Genomic DNA, 26,572 nt, shown 5'->3' on the forward strand with positions numbered 1-26,572 from the left:
GCCAGAACCACTCCACAGTCAGTGGTCTCTTATCAGGTAAAAAGGAGGGGCAATGTCAGGTAAAAAGGAGGGGCAATGTCAGGTGGATAGCTGTATCAGTGCTAGTCTTCAGAAAGGGCTGGTTTCTGTTTAGCCCCTAGGGGAGAAAGCCCATCCCATCATGGTTGGGAACTCAGTTTTCAAAGTTTCTCTGGGGTTCCCTTGGCCAAGAGGTAGTTTTGTTGAGTCAGTTGTGGAGTGGCGGGTGCTTAGGATTTCATTTTTATTTCTTACCTACTATACCATAGAATAAAGCTTCAAGATTTGGTGGCTGGATATAATGAAGGGACTTACTGAGGAGAGGGCAAGTGGAACCCATTGAGTTAGTGAGCTGGAAGGGAAATGCAGGCATCTCGCCCTTCCATCTATAGGGGAGTTTAAATTTTTCCCCCAAAGGGTCTAATAATTTAAGTCTTTAAAACAAACTAATAGAGTAACAGAAAAAATATATACAAATTGACTAACATGCACATGTATGCACAGGAGTCATATACAATATGAAAAACTCAAAGAAAGGCAAGATGTTTAATACTTAAATATTTGCTTCACTGGAGAGAGGTAAGATGGGGGTTAGGGGTAAATTATTTTCAGGGGAAAAGAATGAGCCCAAAAAACAATTCCCTGGAACTAAGTTCCTCTGGGCTCTGGGGGACATGGAGTCACAGGGTATGGGAGCGAGAGAAGAAGAAAGGCATGGATTAAAGGAGGTCTTGTAATGCAGATGAAAATATCTCAGGTAATGTCAGAGATGCCCTCAGAAAAAACAGATGGTAGCTTGTGGTTGAGTTAATCTTTCCTAGATCCAGAGAGGGAGGTGTCAGGGAATAGGGAGGTGTCAGGGAATGGGGGAATGGGGATTGGCTCAGAGAAAGCATGGCTGTTGATTTCACTGATGCACATTTTTCTTTACAAATACAAATCTTCTCCACAAAAGACAACCTTGCAGGGCCATTCCTTTCTGCAGACCCTCTCAATATCCATCTTAAAATATGTTTTTTAAAGTATATTTTGGAGTAAAATAGTTTTAGTTTCCTTTACATCTGTGTTGATCTGTGTTGTTAGGAAGAGCTGCTGTTTGGACCTGATCCCCTAGTGAAGATCAAAGTGACCCAGAACACAGGGGAAGCCAGGCTAGATTGTCATCACTGCTTTCGTGAAATGGAATCTTGTACAGTCATTAGCTTCTTACATCTCAGTGCTTCAATGCTATAGTAGTAGGGGTTTGTAATCAAGACACATTGTGTCAGCAGTGTTAAAACATCCCTGCTCCATTATGACAACAAAATCTATAAATAGTTGATCTGGATATGGCTCACACCAGACCCTTGTATAATTCTCTGTCTTCACAAGATGTGCCTGGCACATAAGGCCAAAGAACCTGGACCAATGCCTGACATATACAAAGTACTCAATAAATGGCCCTTGAATTCAACTGACCCGTGTCCTCTGCCTGGAACACTTCTTTAGCTGGAACTAGATGTGAACATTTATTGGGTCTTACCAAGTGCCTGACCCTTTACTAGGCACTTTATATAGAGATCACCTCATTCACCTGGCAAACTCCTGCCCATCCTTCAAGATCCAGCTCAAATGTCACCTATTCTGTTAAACCTTGATTCCCTCCAGCAAAGTCCTCTGTGCTTTTGCATTGACAGCTCTTTGCTCAATCTCTAGAAGAGCGCTCACCACCTTCTATGTTAACATATCTGTTTACAAGTCTGTCTCCCTCACTGGAATATGAGGTCATCGGGGGCATTGTGTCTTTATTAATTTTTTTGTGTGAATGGTATATAGCACAAACATGATGAAATTAATTTGTAAAATACTCTTGCAAGTTTGCTAGCTGTCACACTGAATATATTTATTTAAAAAACTACATTCTTCTAGACATAAAGCTAGCTAATTTTTATATAACTGAGGAAGAAAGGGAGTTTCTATATAACCGAGGAAGAATGAATTCTATAATATCTGCACAGATCAGCTGTGAGAATCAACACCTCACAAGAAATACATAATATATTTCTGCTAGCACCAACCTTGGAATCAAACAGGTGTGCTCAGGATATCTATTTCACCTGGTCACCTTCAGCAGGCAGTTCCAATAGGCTGCAACAAAAAAAAGAAGGATGAGAAGATTTGTATCTCTCTCTCTCTCTCTCTGACATACACACACACACACACACACACACACACAACCCTCATTTTTCACTAAAGCATTATTGTCCAAAATCTCTTTTTTTTTTTTGGGAGTCTTGCTCCAGCTCCCAGGCTGGAGTAGAATGGCCCAATCTCGGCTCACTGCAACCTCTGCCTCCTGGGTTCAGCAATTCTCCTACCTCAGCCCCCTGAGTAGCTGGGATTACAGGTATGCATCACCACAACCAGCTAATTTTTGCATTCTTAGTAGAGACAGGCTTTCGCCATGTTGGCCAGGCTGTTCTCAAACTCCTGACTTCAGGTGATCCACCTGCCTCAGCCTCCCACGGTGCTGGGATTACAGGGGTGAGCCACTGTGCCCAGCCCAAAATCGTTAACTCAGATATAAAATGGAGAAAGAACACTCACAGAGTTTTGTGAAGATAAAATGAGATAATGTATATGAAGTGCCTGATACCATGACTAATTCATTGCCAGCTAAAAAGTGGTAGTTATGGTACTTGTGGGTTCGGCGGCCCACACTAGACCACACTTTATTAACCTTCTGGCTTTCTGATTCCTTTGTTTCCACTAAATGGTGTGGAGCAGGAAGCTTAGTGAGAAAAATTTCTTGACTCTTAGGTGTTTGACATGAGCAAGCAACTGGTTGAACTGTGGCACCATTTACTGAAATAGAGAAGATTGCGTGGGGAGGGTAGTGTTGATAAATCAAGAGTTCTGCCTTGTACATGTTAAGTTGAAAATTCCTATTAACTATCCAAAAGGGGTGTAAAATAGACTGTTGAATTTGAGTCTGGAGCAGATCAGCAAATAATTAATGTTAAAAGTCAGACAGTCGGATGAAATATCTATGGAAAAAGCATACATATAATACATGAAATTTTTTTTTCACAGTTATAAAATGGATTCTGTTCTAAAATTTTCCTTTCTACTTGTATTTGATATTCACCTTTCTATGTCAGTACATATAGATTCAGCTGGAGATACTGTAACTTATTTAATTTCTAATAGTTGTACGTGTATTTTGTTCCCAACTTAAAACATTACATGTTTTACAAATATCTTTGAGAGTTTATGCAAGTTGATCAGAGGGTACAATCCTAAAAGATGGAATTGCTGAGTCAAATGCAATGGCATATTTAAAAATTTAAAAGATAGGGCCAGATTGTCCTGCAAAATGGATAAAAAGTAAAACTTATACTCCCACCAAGAGGGAAAAAAGGGGATATTTTCTCATGCTTGTCCTCACTTTGAATGAGAAATGATATTTCACTGATCTTTTAATTTTGTTCTTATTTAACTATGAGTGAGGTTGAACATCTTTTCAGAGGTTTATCGGATATATATATATACATATATATGTATATTTCTTTTTGCCATTTTTCCATTGGGTTGTTAACTTTCTTATTTTTAAGAGTTCTGGGCTAAAGGTAAGAAGAAAGCCTTTTTTACCCTATCATAAGTGCTTCATTTTCACCCCTTTGCTATGTTTGTATTCTAGGACTTCTATTTCAGGCCACATTTAATAACCAGGTAGTTTATTTGTCTTCCTGCTGTAAACAATTAGAACATAGGGTAAAATATAAGAAACAACTTTTCAGAAATTGGACACTGGCAGCATAAGACTGTAATTCCTAAGAGAAGGGAAACAAATGATGTGATGCACAGAATTGTCCTAGAGGCAGATTTTGGATCACAGTGAAGGGAGGAGAAAACTAAGAGAAAAGCCATCTTGCTAAGTCAAGGAAACAGATCAGTAATTGGAAACGCTAAGGAGACTAGGTATTGTGGGGCAAAGGGCCAGAGAGGAGGGATCTATGCAAAGAAAGGCTGTAGAGGTCCCCTTGAATCTGAAATAGGCTGTAAATGAATAGAATGAAAGAAACTTCATGAGCCAGGCAAAGCACTCCTTAAGAACAATAGCTGAACACTTACTTGAGTTCACAATGGGCTCTAAATTCTGAGTAGCCAGAGTAGGAAGACTAGTGAACGACCAGGGCATTAAAAAACCTAGAAAGGTCTTGCATTAGTAATCAGACTAAACTAGTCCCAGAGTAAAGGTTACTGTAGACCAACCCTAGTAAACTTAAAAGTCAGCCTTTAAAACATTAACTTGATCTACAAGTAACTTAACTCCTTGTCTAAACCAACTTCATCACTCTTCAAAGGAAGACAACAAACTTCAGCTATTCTATAACATAATATTTACAATTCCCTGCACTCAATAAAAAATTACTAGACATACAAATGAGAAAAAAAATGCGACTCATACTAAGGGGAAAAAACAGTCAATAGAAATAGATGAATAAATAAATAAGACATAGATAATGACTGGGCATGGTGGTTAATGCCTGTAATCCCAGCACTTTGGGAGGCTGAGGTGGGTGCACTGCTTGAGGCCAGGAGTTCAAGACTAGCCTGGCCAACATGGCGAAACCCTGTCTCTAAATAAAAATATAAAAAAAATCACTTGAACTCAAGAGGCAGAGGTTGCAGTGAGCCAAGATCATGCTACTGCACTCCAGAGTGAGACTCTATCTCAATTAAAAAAAAAAAAGAAATAGATAATGGAATTTGCAGAGAAGAATTTTAAAACAGCCACTATAAATATGCTCAAGGTTTTAAAGGAAAATATGAGCATAATAAGGAAAAAATAGAAGACATAAAATGAATTGTCTGGAGACAAAATATAATATCTGAAATGAAAATTCACTTGATTAGATTAATAGACAATTAAATACTGCAGGAAAAAAATCAGTTATAACAGAAGAAATAGCAATAGAAGCTATCAAAACTGAAGTACAGAGAGAAAAAGAGACTGAGCAGTAATATTAACATAGCCTCTGTGACTTGTAGGACATTAAGTTGTCTAATTAATATATGTGTCATTACAGTCCCAGAAAATGATGAGGGGATAAAAATATATGAATAAATAATGGCTGAGTTTTTCCCAAATTTAATGAAAACTATAAACTCCCAAATCCAGAAAGCTCAATGAATCCAAAGCAGTATTAACATAGAGAAAATCACATCAAGGCATATAAAATAATAGTGCTGAGAATTATTGATAAACAGAAAATCTTAAAAGTAGCCAAAGAGTAAGACACACTATATACAGGAACAATGATAAGTAATATTGACTTCCTGTCAAAACAATGCAATCTGAAATATAAATAATATCTTTAAAGTGTTTAAAGAAAAATGTTGGCAATATAGAATTCTATATCCAGTGAAATGTCTCAAAATAAGATGAAAATAATGTCTTCTTCAAACAAACGAAAGCTGAGAGGATTTGTTTCCAACAATCGTGAAGTAAAAGAAATGCTAAAGGATTTCTTTCAGGCTTAAGGAAAATGTTATCATATAGACACTTCAATCTTCAACAGTGGTTCTCCACTGGGGAGAGCTTGCCCCCCAGAAAACATTTGGCAATGTTTGAAGGCATTTTTAATGTACATGAAATGAGGAGAGTTGTTACTGGCATCCAATAACTTGAGCCAGGAATGCTGCTAAACACCTTACAATACACAGCATACCTCCCCACAATAAAGAACAAACCAGCCCAAAATGTCAAAGTGCTAATGTTGAAACACTTATCTACACAGGAAATGAAGAGCACTGGGAAATATAGGTATATGCAAAAATACTTAAAGCTTTTTATAGAAAATTGTTTAAGGCCAAGAATAACAACAATGTATTAGGGAATTTATAACATAGGTAAAGGTAAAATGTATGACAGCAATCATACATAAAGCAGTAAAATATCATTTGAAGGTAGACTATGATAATTAAGAAGTATCTACATAAAAACAGGCATAGTGAGTAAATCAATAGTGGAGATGAAATGAAACACTAAAAAATAATCTGAAAGAAGACAGAAAAAGAAAAATGGAACAAAGAAGAGATGGAACCCTAAACTTAAACCAAATCATATTGAAAATTACATTAAATGTAAATAATCTAAACACTCCAGTCAAAAGGCAGAAGTTATAAGACTGAATAAAAAACAACACCCAACTACATGTGGTCTACCAAAAAAACACTGTAAAAATAAAGACACAGATAGGCTGAAAGTGAATGGATGAGAAAAAATACAACATAAAAACACTAATCCTAAGAAAGCTGGATGGCTATATTAATGTCAGACAAAGCTGATTTCAGGACAAGGGATATTGCCAGAGATAAAGAAGATGATTTTATAATGATTAGAGTTGATTTAATTCATCATGAAAACATAATAATCCTAAATATGTATGCACTTACTTACAGAGCTTTAAAATACATTTAAAAACTGACAAATGAAAAGAGAAGTAGTCAGATTCATCATTATAGTTGGATACTTTAACACTCCTCACTTAGTACCTGATAGAACAAGTAGATAGAAAATAAGAAAGGCTATATAGAACTTAAACAAACCTGACTTGACATTTAAAGAATCATACATGCAATAACAACTGAACACAAATTATTTTCAAGTGTTCATGAAACATTCACCAAGATAGAACATAAGATGGGTCATAAAACCATTTTTAATAAATGTAAAAGGATTTCAATAATACCTACAACATTCTCTGATTACAACAGAAGTTAGACACCAGTAACAAAAATATATCTGGAAAATACCTGAATATTTGGAAATTAATCATACTTCTAAATAAGTATGGTCAAAAAATAATCACAAGAAAAATTAGGAAATATTTTGTATTGCGTGTGACTTTGAAGTTTTCTTTGCCACGTTGGAATTTAAATTTTTTATCTAAATACATTTACCAAGCTATAGTAGAAAAGATTGGTAAACATGCCTAGCTAATTTTAAATTTCATCATGGCAAAGAAGCTCAAACAAATTTACATGCTTAGAATGTTTGACACCAACATTTACATCATACTGTATAATTCTCACATTTTCTTCTCATACTTTTCTGGTTTCATTTTTGAGATTTAAATTTTGATAAATATAAAATAGTCCTTGCTTTCATGGAGCTTATGGCTTAGTGGTCAGGGATCCACATGGCTAGTTTTCTGTCCCAATACCATTTATTATATAGTCCATCTCCTTAATGGCCTAACTTAAAATGACACTTTTATCTCTTCTGTAGTTTTCCTACATGATTTGATCTATTTTTTCCTCTTTGTTTTTTTTTTTTTTTGAGACAGAGTCTTGCTCTGTTGCCAGGATGGAGTGCACTGTAACCTCCACCTCCCGGGTTCAAGCGATTCTCCTGCCTCAGCCTCCTGAGCAGCTGGGACTAGAGGCACACGCCACCACGCCCAGCTAACTTTTGTATTTTTAGTAGAGACAGGGTTTCACTATGTTGGCCAGGATGGTCTTGATCTCTTGACCTCGTGGTTCACCCACCTCAGCCTCCCCAAGTGCTGGGATTACAGGCGTAAAGCCACCACACCCGGCCTTTTCTCTATTTTTAAATTCTTCAAAACTGTGCATTTTAAATTATTACACCTTAAAGTGTTTTCATATCCATTAGTGATATTCCCCTCTCATTTCTTTTCCTTATAAAAATTTACCTAGCTATTCTGAAATAGTTATATTTTAAAAAGTATCGATATTTGAACTGGAAAGTACATTGCATTTATAAAATAAAGAGAAAGGCATTTTAAATTTGGTTTGGTTTATTTGGGGTTAAGCTCTTAATACTCAATGCCTGTGCTCCACACCAGACTAATTAAATCTTTGGTGATGGAGCCTAGATATTCTGCATTTTTTTTTTTTTTTCTTGAGATGGAGTCTCACTCTGTCACCCAGGCTGAAGTGCAGTGGCACAATCTTGGCTCACTGCAACCTCTGCCTCCCAGGTTCAAGCGATTCAACCTCCTGAATAGCTGGGACTACAGGCATGCACCATCACACCCGGCTAATTTTTGTAATTTTAGTAGAGGTGGGGTTTCACCATGTTAGCCAGGCTGGTCTCGAACTCCTGACCTCAGGTGATCCACCACCTTGGCCTCCCAAAGTGCTGGGATTACAGGCATGAACCACCACACCCGGCTGATATCTGCAGTTTTTTAAACTAAGTGATTGTAATGTACGACCAGGGTAAAGAACCACTGGTCCTATAACATAAAGAAAATATTAAATCTCAAATAATAAATGGAAAGACACACCCTTTTCTTGAATAGGAGGACTCAGTATTGTATGGTAGCTAAAATTTTTTTCTGGGCTTCATACAGGCCTTCAAATTTATTTCTATATTTATTTTTATTAATTATTTTAATTCTAGAAGGGTAGCTTTTAGAGTATTAATATTTTGATTGCGACCCACAGTAAGTAACACAACTTCAAAAGGAGACCTATTATATACACTGATAAAAGTTTCCCATAATTCTATTTGTCCTTTACTCTGAGTACGTACTCTATTTTGTAAAAAATGCTGATATCTAAACACTATTTTGAAAAATACTGTTCTCCATTACCTGTCCATTGAGGGTTTGGAAGAATCATCTATAGACTGGCACTTTTCAGAGTATTCCACTTTCTTCCTGGTTGTGTTTTTTTCTGGAAAATCTACATATGTTCATTTCATACAGGTCTTCCAGGTCTTCAAATTTATTTCCATAATACTTTTGCAGTATACTCTTTTAATTCTCTGTCTGTAAACCATTTATCTTTCTCCTTCCTAATTTATAGTATTTGTACATTCTTTATATTGATAAATTAAGCTAGTGTGTTTTTTCTCTTTTAAAAAGTTATAAATTTATATTATCAATTTGATTACTTTGCTGTTTCTGACTCAATTTATGATTTTATCTTTTTAGTTTTGTTTTAGCTTTCACTTTAATTTGCAGCCTATTTTATGGTTTGATTTCTAACTTTTTAAGTTAAAGAATGTGTGATTTTCATACTTTCTTGTTTAGCAATACATATTTGAAGCGATGAATATCCGCTAAACACAGCTGTTGTCTCCTATAAGTTTTGGTATGCAATGTTTTAGCTGTTATTTTGTACACATTCTGCGATATCAGTTTTGTTTCCTCTTTGTACCAAAGATGGTTTTAAACAATTTTTATATTTCCAAGTAGTAGAAGAGATGTTGATTTTTTGTTTTGACTATTTATTTTTGTTTAATTATACTGTGATCAGAGAATATGGTCTGGATTATTTCTAATTTGGGAAATTTATTACAATATTTGCCAATTTAGTAAATGTTTCATGGGCTTTAAAAAATAAGATTGATTTTTGGTTGTCAGGATATAGCATTCAATACAAACTTTTTTCATCAACGTCATTGACTTAATTGTTCAAATACTTTATATCCTTACTAACTTTCAACTGTTTGATCCATGAAGTGAATTAAAGTCTGCTACTACTATTTTTTTTAATTTCAACTTTTATTTTAGATTCAGGAGGTGCAGGCTTGTTACCTGGGTATATTGTGTGATGCTGCAGTTTTGGCGTATGATTGGTCCCATTACCCAGGTAGTGAGCTTAGTACCCTACAGTTAGTTTTTCAACCCTGGTTCCCTTTTCCCCAGTTTCCTCCCTCCAGGACTCTCCAGTGTCTCTTTTGCTATCTTTATGCTCATGACTTCCCAACGTTTAGCTCTCACTTATAAGTAAGAACATGCAGTGTTTGTTTTTCTGTTCTTGCATTAATTAGCTTAAGATAATGGCCTCCAGCTGCATCCATATTGCTGCAAAGAACATGATTTCATTCTTTTTTATGGCTGCATTGCTACTACTGCTTTTTTTCTTACCCTTTCTTCTTGCAGTTCTGCATTTTTTAATGTATTTTTATTATGATATCGTTCCATGCTTTAAGATTTATGAAAGGTATATCTTCTCCGTGGAGTGTTTCCTCTACCATCACAAAATTTCCTTGTCTTGTTTTTCACTTTCTCTCTTAAATTTAAACCTGTGACTAATACCATGACTCCAGTTTTCTTTTGTTAGCATCTGTCTGGTGTATCTTTTCTGACTTTTTCTTTCTAGTTTCCTAATCATTTCATTCTACATCTCCCTCTTGTGTACATTATAAACCCATCCTTCATTTTACAAAAGTTTAATTTAGAAAATTTTAATTTTACAAAGATTTATAATACAAATTAATATTAATGATATCAATATTGTTAAATATTACCGGTATTATTGTTGACATATTTTCACATTTAATATTTATGAAGCACACAATTCATTGTTGTATGAACATCATATTTAACATAACATTTTCATTGTTGTGTGAACATCATAGAATGTACTTATATAAACCTAGATGGTATAATCTACTACATAGCTAGGCTACATAGCATAGCCTATTGCTCCTTGGCTACAAACCTCTACTGCATGTTACTGTACTGTATTGTACTGCAGGCAATAGGAACACAATGGCATTTGTATATCTAAACATATAACATAGAAAAGGTATAGTAAAAATATGGTATAAAAGATAAAAAATGAGTAGCTAGAACTACAAGTGTGTGGCACCATACCAAGCTAAATTTTTCACTTTTATTTTTTGTAGAGATGGGGTCTCACTATACTGCCCAAACTGGTCTTGAACTTCTGGCCTCAAGCAATCCTCCTGCCTCGGTCTCTCAAAGCACTGGGATTACAGGTGTGAGCCACCATGTCCAGCCTACTTTCTTTATATCCTTGTTTTATAAGCTTTTTCTATTTAAAAAAATTTTTAATTTTTATAAAGGTTTTTAAATGCTTTTGTTAAAAACTAAGACACAAACACACACATTAGCTTGGGCCCACACTCAGTTGGGATAATCAAGACATCACTAAGCCATAGGAATATTTCAGTTCCATTATAATCTTTCAGGACCACCCTCATCTATGTGGTCTGCTGAGATCATTACGCGGTGCATGACTGTACATTCAATGCTTACCCACAACCAAACGGTGGGTGTTCATAAGTATTTGATGAAATTCTAAGGGTCCTTACTATACCATACTTTATCAAGTGTTTGAATTTTACCAGTTCTTCCCATCAGATTTCTCTTCTGAGTTTGAATGGAGATTTTAAAAAAATACATTAGGTTTCCAGAAAAATTTATTATATTACTGGGGATTTAAATTCATTGTGTTATCTCAAAACATCCAATATTTAACATAGATTTTGGGTCTTAATCATAATAATGTCTTACTTACTTACATATTTTATTCAGCCAGATTCTGCAGGTTACCAAAAAAAAAAAAAAAAAAAGAGAGAGAGAGAGAAAATAGATCACATTGAACTCAAGGTTTAAACTGAAGTTCTTATTAGAAAAATTGACAGCAGAAGTGATGTAGTTCTTAGAGCTCCCAGCAGGGGCCAGAATGTTCATTCTAAATCTAATTAAATGAAAGGTTTTTTTTTTTTTTTAAACTGTAAGTCGAGGTTGTATCTATTTTTGAACTAATTAGAAAGTCAAAGATATAACTCTTTGTAACTCTCTGTGGTTAAAATAACTAGAAACTACTGACTTTTTAATGATAAATTTCAAGAATATAGATATATAATTTAAAATATTGAAATTTGAGCTAAATAATGATGTTATATAACAAAACACTGACCCCAATACCTGAGCAAATAGGCATCAAAAGTACATTTAGTCAGTAGACATTAAAACTCCTATACTAATTGCCAAAAACAGCTCATTGAATCTTTCAGTTGCCAAGCCAGAGCCATGGATAGGGTCCAAGAACAAAGGGCACCACTGTGGCACTGACCCAGGAAATTGAGCACTGACCTAATTTGTTAATTTTAGAACATTAAAAAAATTCTTAATTCAACATAAAGAAGTTAAAGAAGTACTTGGTGCTTCAAAAGTATTTCAATGCAAATTGCCTTTGCAAATTAAATAAACTGTTTTTCATTTAATTCTAATTTAAATCACATAACCTCTCTCTGGGCCTCAGTTTCTCCATCTCTTTATGAATAGAGTGGATAGAATAACTTTAAAATCCTACAGCCCTAAAGTTTTTTATTTCCCTTAGGCAAAAACAGCATCATCTTTTTCTGTCTCCAATTCCTGGCATAGTACCTATCATAAACCAGGTGCACAGTAAGTGTTTAATGAACAAATACATGTATAAATGAACACATGAATATATTTTAAAAGACTTCTTTCTAAGAATTTACAAAAGAATTTGGAAATGGAATGGCTCTCTGAAAGCCAATCCTCTGTGAATTATGAAAAACTATGTTTTAGGCAATTCCAAGGAAATACAGTAAGAACTAAATTTTTCTAAGGCTATTACTACCTTCAAACCACCAATGGAGTAAAGAGAGTTAAAATTTTTAAAAATGGTTTTAAGATTATAAATTTAAAAACCTAATTCTAAAAATATTGTTTTTTTGATTTGCCAAAACATCCTCTGTATTGAGGCTACTGGTTCCAGTTCCCTAAAAACAAAATCCTGACAATTGTAGGATTTTCTCTTGGGGAGTGGTTGGTTACTGGAAACATTCACTTTAAAAAATTCTAAAACTAAAGATAAATGTTTTGCCAATTCAATCTATATTGTTAGCTGCTCTGGAAACCATGTGCTTGTTCTAAAGTAAGTGAAAACACCATGCAGAAAACAAACTAGTCATCAAATATAATGAATATTATTATGCTCAGTTCATACTTCTCCCTCCTGGGAGATTGATCTGTCTTTGCCTTAAACACACACACACATACACATATGCATACATGCACACACACACATCCCTTTTGAGACTTCTTTTCTACACTCTGGCTACTTTTGAGACTCATTAAACTTAATATGAACCTATGTTGGGGAAGGGATCTGGTCATCTTAAGTAGTGGTGTCATAGCTACCATGGCAACTCCCTAACATGGTCCCTGTTAAGAGTCACGTGGTGTGGGTAGCCACAGATCTAGGTAGCCCCGATGATTAAATGCAAAAGCTGCACTGGGATACTCAAAGTGCTCAGTGCTCCACCAGAGAACTACTGCAGCGTCAAGAAAACAGGGACCTGTGATACCAACCTGTCCTGCCAGTTTCAGGAAGAGGGGAGTCAATAGAAATGCTATGAACCACAGTCAGAACAAACTAAAAACACTCTCACTTAGAAAGTCTATAAATACACTAACTACACCTGACTGAAAAATTGGAAAGTTCTGGTATTTAAGGAGATGTTTGTTCATTTAGTGGTTCAATTACTAAAAAAACACTGTGCTGCCTGAGTGCAGTGGCTCACGTCTGTAATCCCAGCACTTTGGGAGGCTGAGGGGCGTGGATCACTTGAGGCCAGGAGTTCGAAAACAGCCTGGCCAACATGGTGAAACCCCGTCTCTACTAAAGATACAAAAAATTAGCAAGGCGTCGTGGTGCATGCCTGTAATCCCAGCTACTCAGGAGGCTGGAGCAGTAGAATCGCTTGAACCCAGGAAGCAGAAGTTGCAGTGAGCCGAGATGGTGCTACCGTACTCCAGCCTGGGTGACAGAGTGAGACTCCATCTCAACAAACAAACAAAAACACTTTTCTCCCCATCTAATTATGTGCCAGGTGGTGGACCAAGAGCTGAAAAGCCAAAAAGAACAAAATATTCTCTGCCCTCAAATAGCTCATAGTCTATTTGGGGGGTGGAAGGGTAGGGATTAGAGGACAAGTAAAGAAACATTAAAACACAAACATATAAGAATTGTAATAATCGAGTGGACAATCTATACAATTTTAACACGAAGTCTTTGAGTCTAGTTTTTGTTGTTGTTGTTGTTGTTGTTGTTTTTAGACAGGGTCTCACTCTGTCTCATGCCACCACACCCAGCTAATTTCTGTATTTTTAGCAGAGATGGTGTTTCACCATGTTGGCCAAGCTGGTCTTGAACTTCTGACCTCAAATGATCCAATCTGCCTCGGCCTCCCAAAGTGCTGGGATACAGGCGTGAGCCACCGTGCCTGGCTCCTAGTATTTTTTTTTCAATAGAAAAAATGAGGAAGCCAAATTGTAACTTCATTTTTATTTTCTGTGATAAATTTTAGGCCTATGATAAATAGACTGGAGCTCCCATTTTGGGAAGGAGGGAGAGGAGAGATTGCATTTTGAAGTTTTCCTGAGTTAATTCTACCTCTAAAGGACAATGGATTGCAGCAATTTTATTAACTAGGACCTTATTATGAGGATTGCCATAGTATGAATACAGTCACCTCAACACCATCTGAAGACTATCTATAAGAAATCCCCCAAGACTACTAATTTGAGTCTATACTCTAGAACTGACGAATGTTTTGCAAATGTCCTCTCGACTGCCTACAAGTTTGCTGTTGGTGATTATAATAATATTTACATTTCTGCTTTTTGCAATAATTATGTACTATTAAATAAACAATGTTTTAAAATTACCATATTTGATGTCTCATTAAAAGCAACACTATAGGTATTGGGAGGAGGGGACTGCAAGTTAAAGGTGGAAGTATTCAATTGAGGTGGTGTAAAAATTACTACTTTGGGCGTATGGTTCTCCAAGTGTGGTCTGGGGATCACTGGGGTGCTTCCCAATTCTCTTCCAGAGAGTCTATGAAATAAAAACTGTTTTCATAATAATACTAAGATTTTTTTGCCTTTCTCATGCTCATTCTTTCTTATGTATACAGTGGTTTTCCAGAGGCCCCATAATGTATGAAGACATCATGACTCTGGCAGCAAATAAAATGTATGCTTGAATATGCCTGCACATTAAAATTTGTTTTAATATATAATGTGTTAAATATTAATGATATAACTGACACAAAAATGATTTGGGGGATCCTAAATAATTTTTAAGAGTGTAAACAAATCCTAAGACCCAAAATTTTGAGAATCACTGCTTTAGGGGATAAACCTCAATGGAAAGGGCACACCTAATCAAATTTATTCATATTGCATATGAAGAAACTAGTCCATAGGTTTCATGAAGACAGTGATTGTGTCTGTCTGGCTCGCTGTTTTATCCTCAGAATCTAGCACAGTGTCAGGTACAAAATAGGCATTCAAATATTTCATAAACTAATATGTGAATTCATACATACATACATTTATAAATGAAGGGTTTGCTAACTGACTTATTCAAGGTTACATAAAACATCAGCAGTAAAGCTGGAACTATATTTTGGGTCTCCTGCCTTCTGTTCCTGTACTCATGCTACCTAGCTCAAGAATATTTTTGTTTTTGTTAATTTTTATCTTCTAACTATCGAAAGCATGGGTAATCAGTTATCAACAATGTGGGACAATTATCTTCTCATGATGTTATGTGAGTTGAGTACCATACAGATTTTCTCTGGCTTTAAGAATAATCAGCATAGAGTAATACCAAGGAGCTGTAAACACAAGTTAATGGCAAGAGATATCAGATAAAACTTCCTGAGTTTTTGCCCAAAACTGTTGAATTTTTCATGATTCGTTCTTGTGCTAATTCCTAATCTCGTCCTTCTTTTTTTTGGCCACGATCGTTAAACTTTCGGCAAGTCTTTACATTAGTACACTCAGTAGATCTCACACTCTGGAAAAATAAAACTGTAAATTGTTTTTTGAAAATATTCTTTATACCCTCAACATTGTTTTGAGACAACCAGTGGGTATTTGTAACAGAGACGAGAGAGTTTTGCTTGCCACCTTACTGACGGTTACAGAAAACATGAGGCCCACAACAGCCTACCTAGTACAAAGATGAACCATACAAGTCTTGTGAGATACTGCCTTGACGACCTAAATTCCGAGTCCTGTGAGAAGCGGCTTTTAGAGATGGCTAACTTAAGACAAAACCAACAAGCTGACAGACGCAGCTCTCCCAGTCAACTAGCAGGAATTCTTCTCTACCCACTCACCTTAATGATGCAGTACTTCCTGTCTCCTTTATGATAAGAACTGCCAGAACTGGGTCTCCAGAAGTCAGACTATATTTGAAGGTTCCAATAGCTGGTGAGCCCTTCTATTCTGGGGCCTTGGGAAGGTTGCAATCACTGCCACTGGAGAAGGAATAAAACTTATTTAAATTTCTTCAGTACTTCTTCACCCATTCAATACTGTTCTCCAGAGAAGTTGATTAGATATAGTCAATTCTCCCTATTCATAGTAGTCATGTTCTATAAAGTCATTGCCAACACTGAGTTAGCAAATATTGAATTATTGTTCCTAGGGGAAAAACAGGGTTAGTTGAGCCTCTGGTCATAATATTTTCATCAACCAATCAATATATAACCTTGCTTTATGTGTGTTTTTGTTTATACATACATTATTTAATATATATTGTTCATTCATTAACACTGAACTCACAGCCAACAGCACTATAACTCAGGCCTGAATGACGCTTATCTAGCACATGCATTTTTTCATAAGAATTTTTTTCCCTTAGGCGTATCACAGCCTTTTAAAATTGTGGTAAATATACATAACATTTAGCATCTTAACTATTTTTAGGTGTACAGTTCGGTGGCATTAAGCACATTCACACTGTTGTGTAACCATCATCAACATTCATCTTCATAAATTTTCACCTTCCCAGACTGAAACTCTCTATCTATCACACAGTAACTACCCCTCAGTGCCCCACCCAGCACCTGGCAACCACCATGCTACTTCCCATTGCAGCTTTCTTGTGATTAGGAACATAGGAACACCACACAGCACGTCAACACTACGCTTGGGGGCCATTTTTAAAAAGCAAAATCAATAACAGGAGCAATAAAAAAAAGCACAAAATATGTGAAAACATGGCACTAAATAGACTGGAAAAAGGGAATTTGTTTAGAGTATGAGAGCTGAAACAATAAGGAACCCTGCCTTGTTTGACCTCATCTGGGAACCTGTGCGTCAGATAGGACTCAAATGTTTGCCGCTCTGTGAATGCCAGTGAATGACTGAAAAAAGCTAGGAATATTGAGTTTCATAGATACATTTCAGCAAGTAGGCAAATTTGTGAATACAGAAATCATGAATAATGAGAATTGTCTGTAAGTGGAAATGACAACCTTTGTTCACTTTTTTCCAGGTAGTAAGAATGAAGAGCTGGAACATGCCTAGTAACCTGGCTGCCTTAGAAATTTTTACTTGCCTCACAGATCTAGAAAGGTAGACTTTGTGACTGATAATTGGCAGCTATGACCTGAAGCAGTTCTAGTTCATGTGGAGCATAATTTTCAGCATAATCTCAAATCTTTCTGCATAAAACGAAGAGCAAGCACTCAAGTGCCAGTTATCAATTACTTACTATGTGACAGGTGTTACATTCAGCAATTTACATGCATTATTAAATTATATTCCCCAAAACCCTATAAGGAAGCTAAAGTTTAGGGAAGTTAAGTATCTCATCCATTATCATATAGTTAGAAGTGGCAAAGCTGAGATTTGAACTCAGGTCTATCTGACTCCAGAGCCTGAGTTCTCAATTCAACTGCTATGCAATTCTAAGCATATTAAAAAAAAAAAAGTTCCACTTACTTGCAACTGTATAGATGCACATGTTACAATGATCATAACATTTCAAAGATTTACACATTGAAAAATGAATTTACCAAACAAATAAAACCTTAGAAGCCAGATCTAATATTGTCCCATAACAAAGAGTATCTGAAATCCTCAGGGCATCTGGTTTGTGTCTGGTTTTCCTTAATCTTTAATGATGGGCAAATCCAATGCATTATGTAAGGCCATTTTTTTCTCAAGAGATGTAGATACCTCTTAAGAATTTGATGAAAATGCATTAACTTTTCAGGCTACTGCGTTGCATTTTAGTGCACCGAGGCAGTAAATTAGTGTACAGTGTGCAAAAATGGTAGTGACTTTAAAATAAATATTTGATATGAGCCACTGTATTCTCTTGGAAAACAAAATGTAATGGATTAAATCTCTTAGGAATCCTTAGCTTCCCAAAAAGGAGTAGGAAAAAGAAATCTCCTTTGGCCTGGAAATATCTTCTGTTTCTTGCTGGCTATGTTTGCTTAGTTCTTTAATAGTTCATTTGACTAGATCTTGTGGCTCCCAAAGCTAAGGTTGAACGTTTGATCCCTACAGAGGCCACTTAAATTTAGAGAACAAAAAGCTCTATTCTCTGCTCCCAGACTTTACCCCAAATCCCTGCCAGGTGTCTGCCCTCTGGTCAAAATGAGAAATTGGCAAAGGGGTGAAAACATATCACAGTATTGGGAAACAACAAAAGGTCACCCCTTTATCATGATGCTCTTTCTCTTTTATGTGCTTACAATATTCTGATATAATTTATAGAGAAGAGATACCGCACTTTTTACTCTCTGGAAATTTACTGCTAGAAATCTGAGGCAAGCTGTAATAAGCTCTGCCATGCCAGTTATAAAGTTCATTATCTTATTCTATGTTCAGAGATTTTTCTACTAGCTGACATTATCCTCTTGGTAATAAACAACGAAGAAACACATCTTCTGAGAATAATCTGCATCTTTAGAATAGGAAATAGTAGCACTCAGTCAAAAGTTCAGTATTAATAATAATGTCTTTTATTTTCATATTAATAAAAGACATTAAACTATGTAAAAATAATTCCATGCACAATATATCATAATAAGAATGACTTTCAATATTTACTAAGAATTTAGTCAGAAAACAAGTTTCTCAAATTATAGGTGAAAATTCTCTACTAGTATCATAATCTTAACTTTTAATTCAGGTCTTCCTAATTTTTATTTTCCTAATTACTTGGCACTAAAAATAATTTAATACAACAAATAAAAATATTTTTACTTCAAATGCTTGCCTAAACAATATAAAATCATTTTAGTTTTTGAGGAAGTAATATTTCATATTTTAACTATGTAGTGTAAATTAAAATTGACTTATCTAAATTATAAGAGTTGTGTAAGGATTAATCAGATTTAAGTGCAGTTTATATTATTGCCAACATAGACTTTTGTTTTTCAAATGTCACAAATATCTTTTATTGTTTGTGGATTTATTCCTTTTATGAAGTAGTCAAATGAATCAGCTCACCCTTGACTGTAACAAAATACTGCTTGGTGACTTGTGACAGACAGGGTTTTAACCTCTGACAGCGAGATTCATTGTGGAGCAAGAGCCAATCATAGATCCTGACGACACTTGTCTCATCTAAGTTGGAATATAAAAAGCCACTTGGAATACAGTATAAAAGATTCACTGGTGTGGCAAGTTGTCTCTCAGACTGTACATGCATTAAAATTTTGCTCGGCATTACTCAAAAGCAAAAGAAAAGTAAAAGGAAGAAATAAGAACAAGAAAAAAAGATTATATTGATTTTAAAATCATGCAAAAACTGCAACTCTGTGTTTATATTTACCTGTTTATGCTGATTGTTGCTGGTCCAGTGGATCTAAATGAGAACAGTGAGCAAAAGGAAAATGTGGAAAAAGAGGGGCTGTGTAATGCATGTACTTGGAGACAAAACACTAAATCTTCAAGAATAGAAGCCATTAAAATACAAATCCTCAGTAAACTTCGTCTGGAAACAGCTCCTAACATCAGCAAAGATGCTATAAGACAACTTTTACCCAAAGCTCCTCCACTCCGGGAACTGATTGATCAGTATGATGTCCAGAGGGATGACAGCAGCGATGGCTCTTTGGAAGATGACGATTATCACGCTACAACGGAAACAATCATTACCATGCCTACAGAGTGTAAGTAGTCCTATTAGTGTATATCAACAGTTCTGCTGACTGTTGTTCTAGTGTTTATGAGAAACAGATCTATTTTCAGTCTCTTTTAACAAGCTGTTGGCCTGTATGTAAGTAGAAAGGAAAAGAGTTTCTCTTTTTCAAGATTTCATGAGAATATATTAATGAGACAAAAATCTGCCGCATTATTTGTTTTCTTATAGAGACAAAAAGCTAAAAAATAAAATACTTGCATAGCATTAGTTTAAGAAGGAAAATATAGATAGCAGGCTTATGCTTTCACAGTAATACCACCAAGGCAAGGACTGAGAGATACTACAAGCAATGTTAAAAACTTACATTAAATTTTATAATTGTATTTGGTTGTGTAAAATAAGTTTTTTTCAGTAATAACAGAAAAAAAAAAAGAAACTTGCTGGATGTTTAAGCTTACTTGAGCATTGCTGAAAACCTAAAGTGATTTCTGTCATTTGAAACTCTTACAGTATTTTTTTGTTCTTCACAGTTAAAAACTTAATTTTGAAAGCTATTACAGTAAAGAGTATGAAAAATTAAATATCTTAATGTATTAGTAAGAACAACAATGAAGTAAACATAGCATAATAATCATCATGAACTAAATATTAGAAAATGCCTAAGAAATAAACATTTTAATTGGGTAGGTTATGACTCACAAAGTCCTCCTTGTACCTTTACCATAGTACTATTGTTGAGAGTACCCAGTTTGTGTACTTCCAAGCAGGCATAGTGCCTAACAACCTTCTAAAATATTTTATTCTTCCTGAGAGGGAGGGCTTTTACCTGTAGTATCTACTTTGCTTGTGACAGATAACATATTTCATACAATTCCATTTGCAGTCAGCTCCAAAGAATACTTTCTCCAGGAAAGAGAAACAGGCACCTTGACAGAGAAGGCATGGCAAGAAAAATTTTGTGTTATCTGTTATCTTGCTTTAATACAATGCTTTATATACTTTAAACAAGATTCAAAACAGTTTTAAAATATTATTTCCCTTATTAAGTAATCAGGTTATAATGCAGCAAAGAATTTCCATTTAAGACTCTGCTATCAAATAGGTCTGGAGTAGATTTGCCTTTTATAGACAATTTTGGAAAACCAAAATAAAGGAAATTGTTAGTGCTTGTGCTTACATGACAGCCTGGCTTCCTAAAGACAATACTTTGGAACTTTTGAGATAGCCTGAATATAACATCAAAATTTTTGTGTTAATTACCTGCTTAGTTTTGCTCCTTTAAAAGGCTATTCCAAAGCCAAAATGTAACAGATGTATTGTGTTTTCTACTAATTCCCGAGGCTCAGTAAGTTGCTCAGTGTGTCTAGTCCCCAGGTAATTCAGGCCTGGGGGAAGGGTTCCTTCTTCCAGACTGATTGGTACAGCTGCTCAGTAAGTGTAACTACTCAGATTCCCAAAGAATTCTAAGTGGTTGTTCCTCCACAGTGACTCTTGTTCTCTCTAATCATCATCATTTTAAAATTTCATTCAGTGTTCATGACTTCATAGAACCTTCCTTTGTCCATAGTTCTCTGGAAGGGGAATAGATTCCTGATGAACAGCTGAAAATACATACATCTGAAAAATTCTGAAAAGCTAGGGTAATTATTTTCTTTCACATTTTTTGCTGAGTTATAAAGTTCCACACAGTATTTCATTTTAAAAGACTGCATAGGCATACATTATCTTAATTTTTTGTAAATGCTCAACTATTAATATGGAGGGGTTTTGTTAATGGGAAATAATTTCAGTAACTCTTCTTTTCTTATTCATTTATAGCTGATTTTTTAATGCGAATGGATGGAAAACCCAAATGTTGCTTCTTTAAATTTAGCTCTAAAATACAATACAATAAAGTGGTAAAGGCCCAACTATGGATATATTTGAGACCCGTCGAGACTCCTACAACAGTGTTTGTGCAAATCCTGAGACTCATCAAACCTATGAAAGACGGTACAAGGTATACTGGAATCCGATCTCTGAAACTTGACATGAACCCAGGCACTGGTATTTGGCAGAGCATTGATGTGAAGACAGTGTTGCAAAATTGGCTCAAACAACCTGAATCCAACTTAGGCATTGAAATAAAAGCTTTAGATGAGAATGGTCATGATCTTGCTGTAACCTTCCCAGGACCAGGAGAAGATGGGCTGGTAAGTGATAACTGAAAATAACATTGTAATAACCTTATGTTTTTATTCATAATATGAATAAACAATAGTGGAAAATAGCTACAAATTCCCTAAGCTCATAAGCCAGACAAAGGTATCTTACCCCAATGGTAGCCCTGTACCCAATAAAAGTAGGTGTCCAATTTCATATCCTATGAAACACTCCTTTGATATTCTTCTTTGCATGAAGATTTTAGAAAACAACTATACCATACTTCTTACTTCTTAAGAAGTTCTTTTGAATTGGGAATGAAATATAAAGTGCTTTTCATTAATATGATACATGACTATATGAATTAAAATATTAACTCTATATAGTGGATTTTACTACATATACAAACAAATCAAAACTTTTTTTTTTCTCCCAGAAGGGTGCCAAATGTGTTAAAAATTTTTGGCTTAGCATAAAACAGATTAAAAAAAACCTTTTAAAATTTTATAATTAAAATGTTTTATTCAGAGAAATTAAGAGTGATATTTATAGGCTTACATTTTATTAAATATATTTAAGATTCCTCATGATAAATATGTTCATTATTTGTAGGATGTTGATGCACTGATGTGTGTATATATTTCTTTATGGAATACTCCTAATAAAATTTCAATTTACAGGCTGGTTAACCTTTGCCACCTAGCTTATTTCTGAGCTGCCTTGGCAGTCTTGTGCAAAAGTTTACTTACAGAAGGCCAACTAACTTAGTATCAGGCCAAGTGCATGATAATACCTTATATATTATACAATTTAATAAAAACCATTTTAATTCCTAGTACAAATTTAGGGTTACTCTTCTGGCCTACCTAAATTTCTGTTTACTTCTGTTTTCAAATACTTAATGTGATCACATCTTTTTATATTCATCTATTGACATACTTTACAAAAGATTATACTTACAAACAACAAACTTGTTACCTTCGTAATATTACAATGATCTTAGTTATAAAGATGAAATAATTAGCAGATCAGAATTACTTTAAATAAAACATTCTTTAAAATATTATACAATATTTTTTATTTTTTCATCTTTAGTTTTTTATTATATATGTGTGTGCATATACATATATACACACACACACGTTTTACTTCAATATGTTGGGGGTTCAAGTGGTTTCTGGCTACATGGATGAATTGTACAGTGGTGAAGTCTGAGATTTTAGTGCACTCATCACTCCAAGTAGTGTATATTGTACCCAATATGTAGTTTTTAATCCCTCATCCCCACCTCCCCATTCTGAGTCTCCAAAATACCTTATACTACTCTGTATGTCTTTGCATACCCATAGCTTAGCTCGCACTTATAAGTGAGAACATATGGTATTTGGTTTTCCATTGCCTTCGAATAATGGCCTCCAGCTCCATCTAATTTGCTGCAAAAGACATTACTTCACTCTCTTTTATGGTTAAATAGTATTCCATTGTATATATATACACCACATTTTCTTTATCCATTCATCCGCTGATGGGCAGTTAGGCTGGTTCCATATCTTTACAACTGTGAATTGTGCTGTGATAAACACACGTGTGCAGGTATCTAAAAGACTATACAATTTTCTAAATGATCTAGTTTCCTTTATATATGCTACTTTAAATGTTAATGACTCAAATGATACTATTATTTTTGACAGTCTTAAATAATACTGCCAGAGCTATTTTCATTTAGATATGGGTTAAAAACTACTGTCAATTATTTAAGAAAGTGTTCCTTTTCATAGGTAGCACTTTAATGATCAAAATTGATAATGTGACCAGTGGTTAATATGTTGTATTCCTCAGATTTTTTCATGTAAAGGGAAACAAAGTCTCAAGTGCATTAAAAGACTGGGGCAGAGACAGAACCAACAAATTTTTAAATATCTGAATAGAAACATTTTCCAGTGAAAGAATTAAGGAGGTATCATCGTCTCTTCTTCTGAATTTGTCCTTCCCTATTTTGCCCTGGCTTTATTGTTCTAGTTTTCCTGAGTGAGGACCTAGAGAATGGAGGATGGATGACTATACCTACCCCTCCAGGAGTTACCAGGCATATTTAGCCAGCATATTTAATCAGGAAGCAAGAAGAGAGGGAGCTCAGCTCTTTCCTTCATTCCCCTCTTCTCCTTCTTCTCCTCTCTCTCCTGTCCTTCCCTCCCTTTCTTCCCATAAATATTTTCAGGACATCCATTATGTGCCAGGCAGTCTGGTACTCAAACTTGGAAAAATAAAAATTAACAAGACATGGAACTGATCTCAGGGGAATTTGTATTTCTGTTAAATTCTTTTGAGACATAAGGGGAACATCAAGTCTAGTGTAAATTAACATTCCTTAATGCTGTGCCTTTTAAAAATAAATGTGGTATGAGCAAAATTATTAGTTTATTTCTTCAACAATGACTTCTTAAGGTAGGTAGAAAAGTGTTTCCGGGTCTATTGACATTACTGATTGTCCTTTCCTTTTCAAACAGAATCCCTTTTTAGAGGTCAAGGTAACAGACACACCAAAAAGATCCAGAAGGGATTTTGGTCTTGACTGTGATGAACACTCAACAGAATCGCGATGCTGTCGTTACCCTCTAACTGTGGATTTTGAAGCTTTTGGATGGGACTGGATTATCGCTCCTAAAAGATATAAGGCCAATTACTGCTCTGGAGAGTGTGAATTTGTATTTTTACAAAAATATCCTCATACTCATCTGGTACACCAAGCAAACCCCAGAGGTTCAGCAGGCCCTTGCTGTACTCCCACAAAGATGTCTCCAATTAATATGCTATATTTTAATGGCAAAGAACAAATAATATATGGGAAAATTCCAGCCATGGTAGTAGACCGCTGCGGGTGCTCATGAGATTTATATTAAGTGTTCATAACTTCCTAAAACATGGAAGGTCTTCCCCTCAACAATTTTGAAGCTGTGAAATTAAGTACCACAGGCTATAGGCCTAGAGTATCCTACAGTCACTTAAGCATAAGCTACAGTATGTAAACTAAAAGGGGGAATATATGCAATGGTTGGCATTTAACCATCCAAACAAATCATACAATAAAGTTTTATGATTTCCAGAGTTTTTGAGCTAGAAGGAGATCAAATGACATTTATGTTCCTGTATATTACAACATCGGCGAGGAAATGAAAGCAATTCTCCTTGCATTCTGATGAATTAAAGGAGTATGCTTTAAAGTCTATTTCTTTACAGTTTTGTTTAATATTTACAGAAAAATCTACATACAGTATTGGTAAAATGCAGGATTGTTATATACCATCATTCGAATCATCCTTAAACACTTGAATTTATATTGTATGGTAGCATACTTGGTAAGATAAAATTCCACAAAAATAGGGATGGTGCAGCATATGCAATTTCCATTCCTATCGAATTGACACAGTACATTAACAATCCATGCCAATGGTGCTAATACAATAGGCTGAATGTCTGAGGCTACCAGGTTTATCACATAAAAATCATTCAGTAAAATAGTAAGTTTCTCTTTTCTTCAGGTGCATTTTCCTACACCTCCAAATGAGGAATGGATTTTCTTTAATGTAAGAAGAATCATTTTTCTAGAGGTTGGCTTTCAATTCTGTAGCATACTTGGAGAAACTGCGTTATCTTAAAAGGCAGTCAAATAGTATTCGTTTTTATCAAAATGTCAAAATAACATACTTGGAGAAGTATGTAATTTTGTCTTTGGAAAATTACAACACTGCCTTTGCAACACTGCAGTTTTTATGGTAAAATAATAGAAATGATCGACTCTATCAATATTGTATAAAAAGACTGAAACAATGCATTTATATAATATGTATACAATATTGTTTTGTAAATAAGTGTCTCATTTTTTATTTACTTTGGTATATTTTTACACTAAGGACATTTCAAATTAAGTATGAAGGCACAAAGACATGTCATGCATCACAGAAAAGCAACTACTTATATTTCAGAGCAAATTAGCAGATTAAATAGTGGTCTTAAAACTCCGTATGTTAATAATTAGATGGTTATATTACAAACATTTTATATTTTTTTACATGATTAACATTCACTTATGGATTCATGATGGTTGTATAATGTGAATTTGAAATTTCATTGGTTTACTGTCATTGTGTTTGAATCTCAACGTTCCATTATTTTAATACTTGCAAAAATATTACTAAGCATACCAAAATAATCGGCTCTATTATCTGAAATGAAGAATAAACTGATGCTATCTCAACAATAACTGTTACTTTTATTTTATAATTTGATAATGAATATATTTCTGCATTTATTTACTTCTGTTTTGTAAATTGGGATTTTGTTAATCAAATTTATTGTACTATGACTAAATGAAATTATTTCTTACATCTAATTTGTGGAAACAATATAACTTATATTAAAGTGTTTTCACATTTTTTGAAAGACACAACAGTTTTTATTCTAATGATTAATTCTGGATTTCTGATTTTCACTTTATCATATCATGGTTTAGCACAAAAGTTTGGTTGAGGAATTTTAGGTCTGCTACTCTGGTTCTCAGGAGTTAAATTCCTATTAAATTGGTTCTGGTCAAGTTGCTTTACACATATGAAAGCAAGGACTAGTTATATCTGTTTCATTTCTCTTTATCTTGACCTGAAAACTATTTATATGTTTTCATAGGTTCAATTTCCAAATGCATTGC

At 34.8% G+C, this 26,572-nt stretch overlaps 1 protein-coding gene across 1 annotated transcript; it reads left to right on the top strand.

The window, feature by feature from the left end:
• Positions 1-19,249: 19,249 nt before the first annotated feature.
• Positions 19,250-26,314, top strand: MSTN (myostatin). Its single transcript, XM_033230860.1, has 3 exons — positions 19,250-19,756; positions 21,547-21,920; positions 24,378-26,314. The coding sequence occupies exons 1-3, from the start codon at positions 19,384-19,386 to the stop codon at positions 24,756-24,758; spliced, it is 1,128 nt and encodes a 375-aa protein (XP_033086751.1). The 5' UTR covers positions 19,250-19,383; the 3' UTR covers positions 24,759-26,314.
• Positions 26,315-26,572: the final 258 nt, after the last annotated feature.

The sequence above is a fragment of the Trachypithecus francoisi genome, unplaced genomic scaffold, assembly GCF_009764315.1.
Source record: "Trachypithecus francoisi isolate TF-2019V2 unplaced genomic scaffold, Tfra_2.0 Lachesis_group13, whole genome shotgun sequence".
Lineage (NCBI taxonomy): Eukaryota > Metazoa > Chordata > Mammalia > Primates > Cercopithecidae > Trachypithecus > Trachypithecus francoisi.

Excerpts from the sequence above, each read along its gene's own strand:
- MSTN (XM_033230860.1), top strand. The coding sequence starts at position 19,384 with ATGCAAAAACTGCAACTCTGTGTTTATATTTACCTGTTTATGCTGATT. Across the intron at positions 19,757-21,546 it reads CATTACCATGCCTACAGAGT|CTGATTTTTTAATGCGAATG; the intron begins GTAAGTAGTCCT and ends ATTCATTTATAG. Across the intron at positions 21,921-24,377 it reads GACCAGGAGAAGATGGGCTG|AATCCCTTTTTAGAGGTCAA; the intron begins GTAAGTGATAAC and ends CTTTTCAAACAG.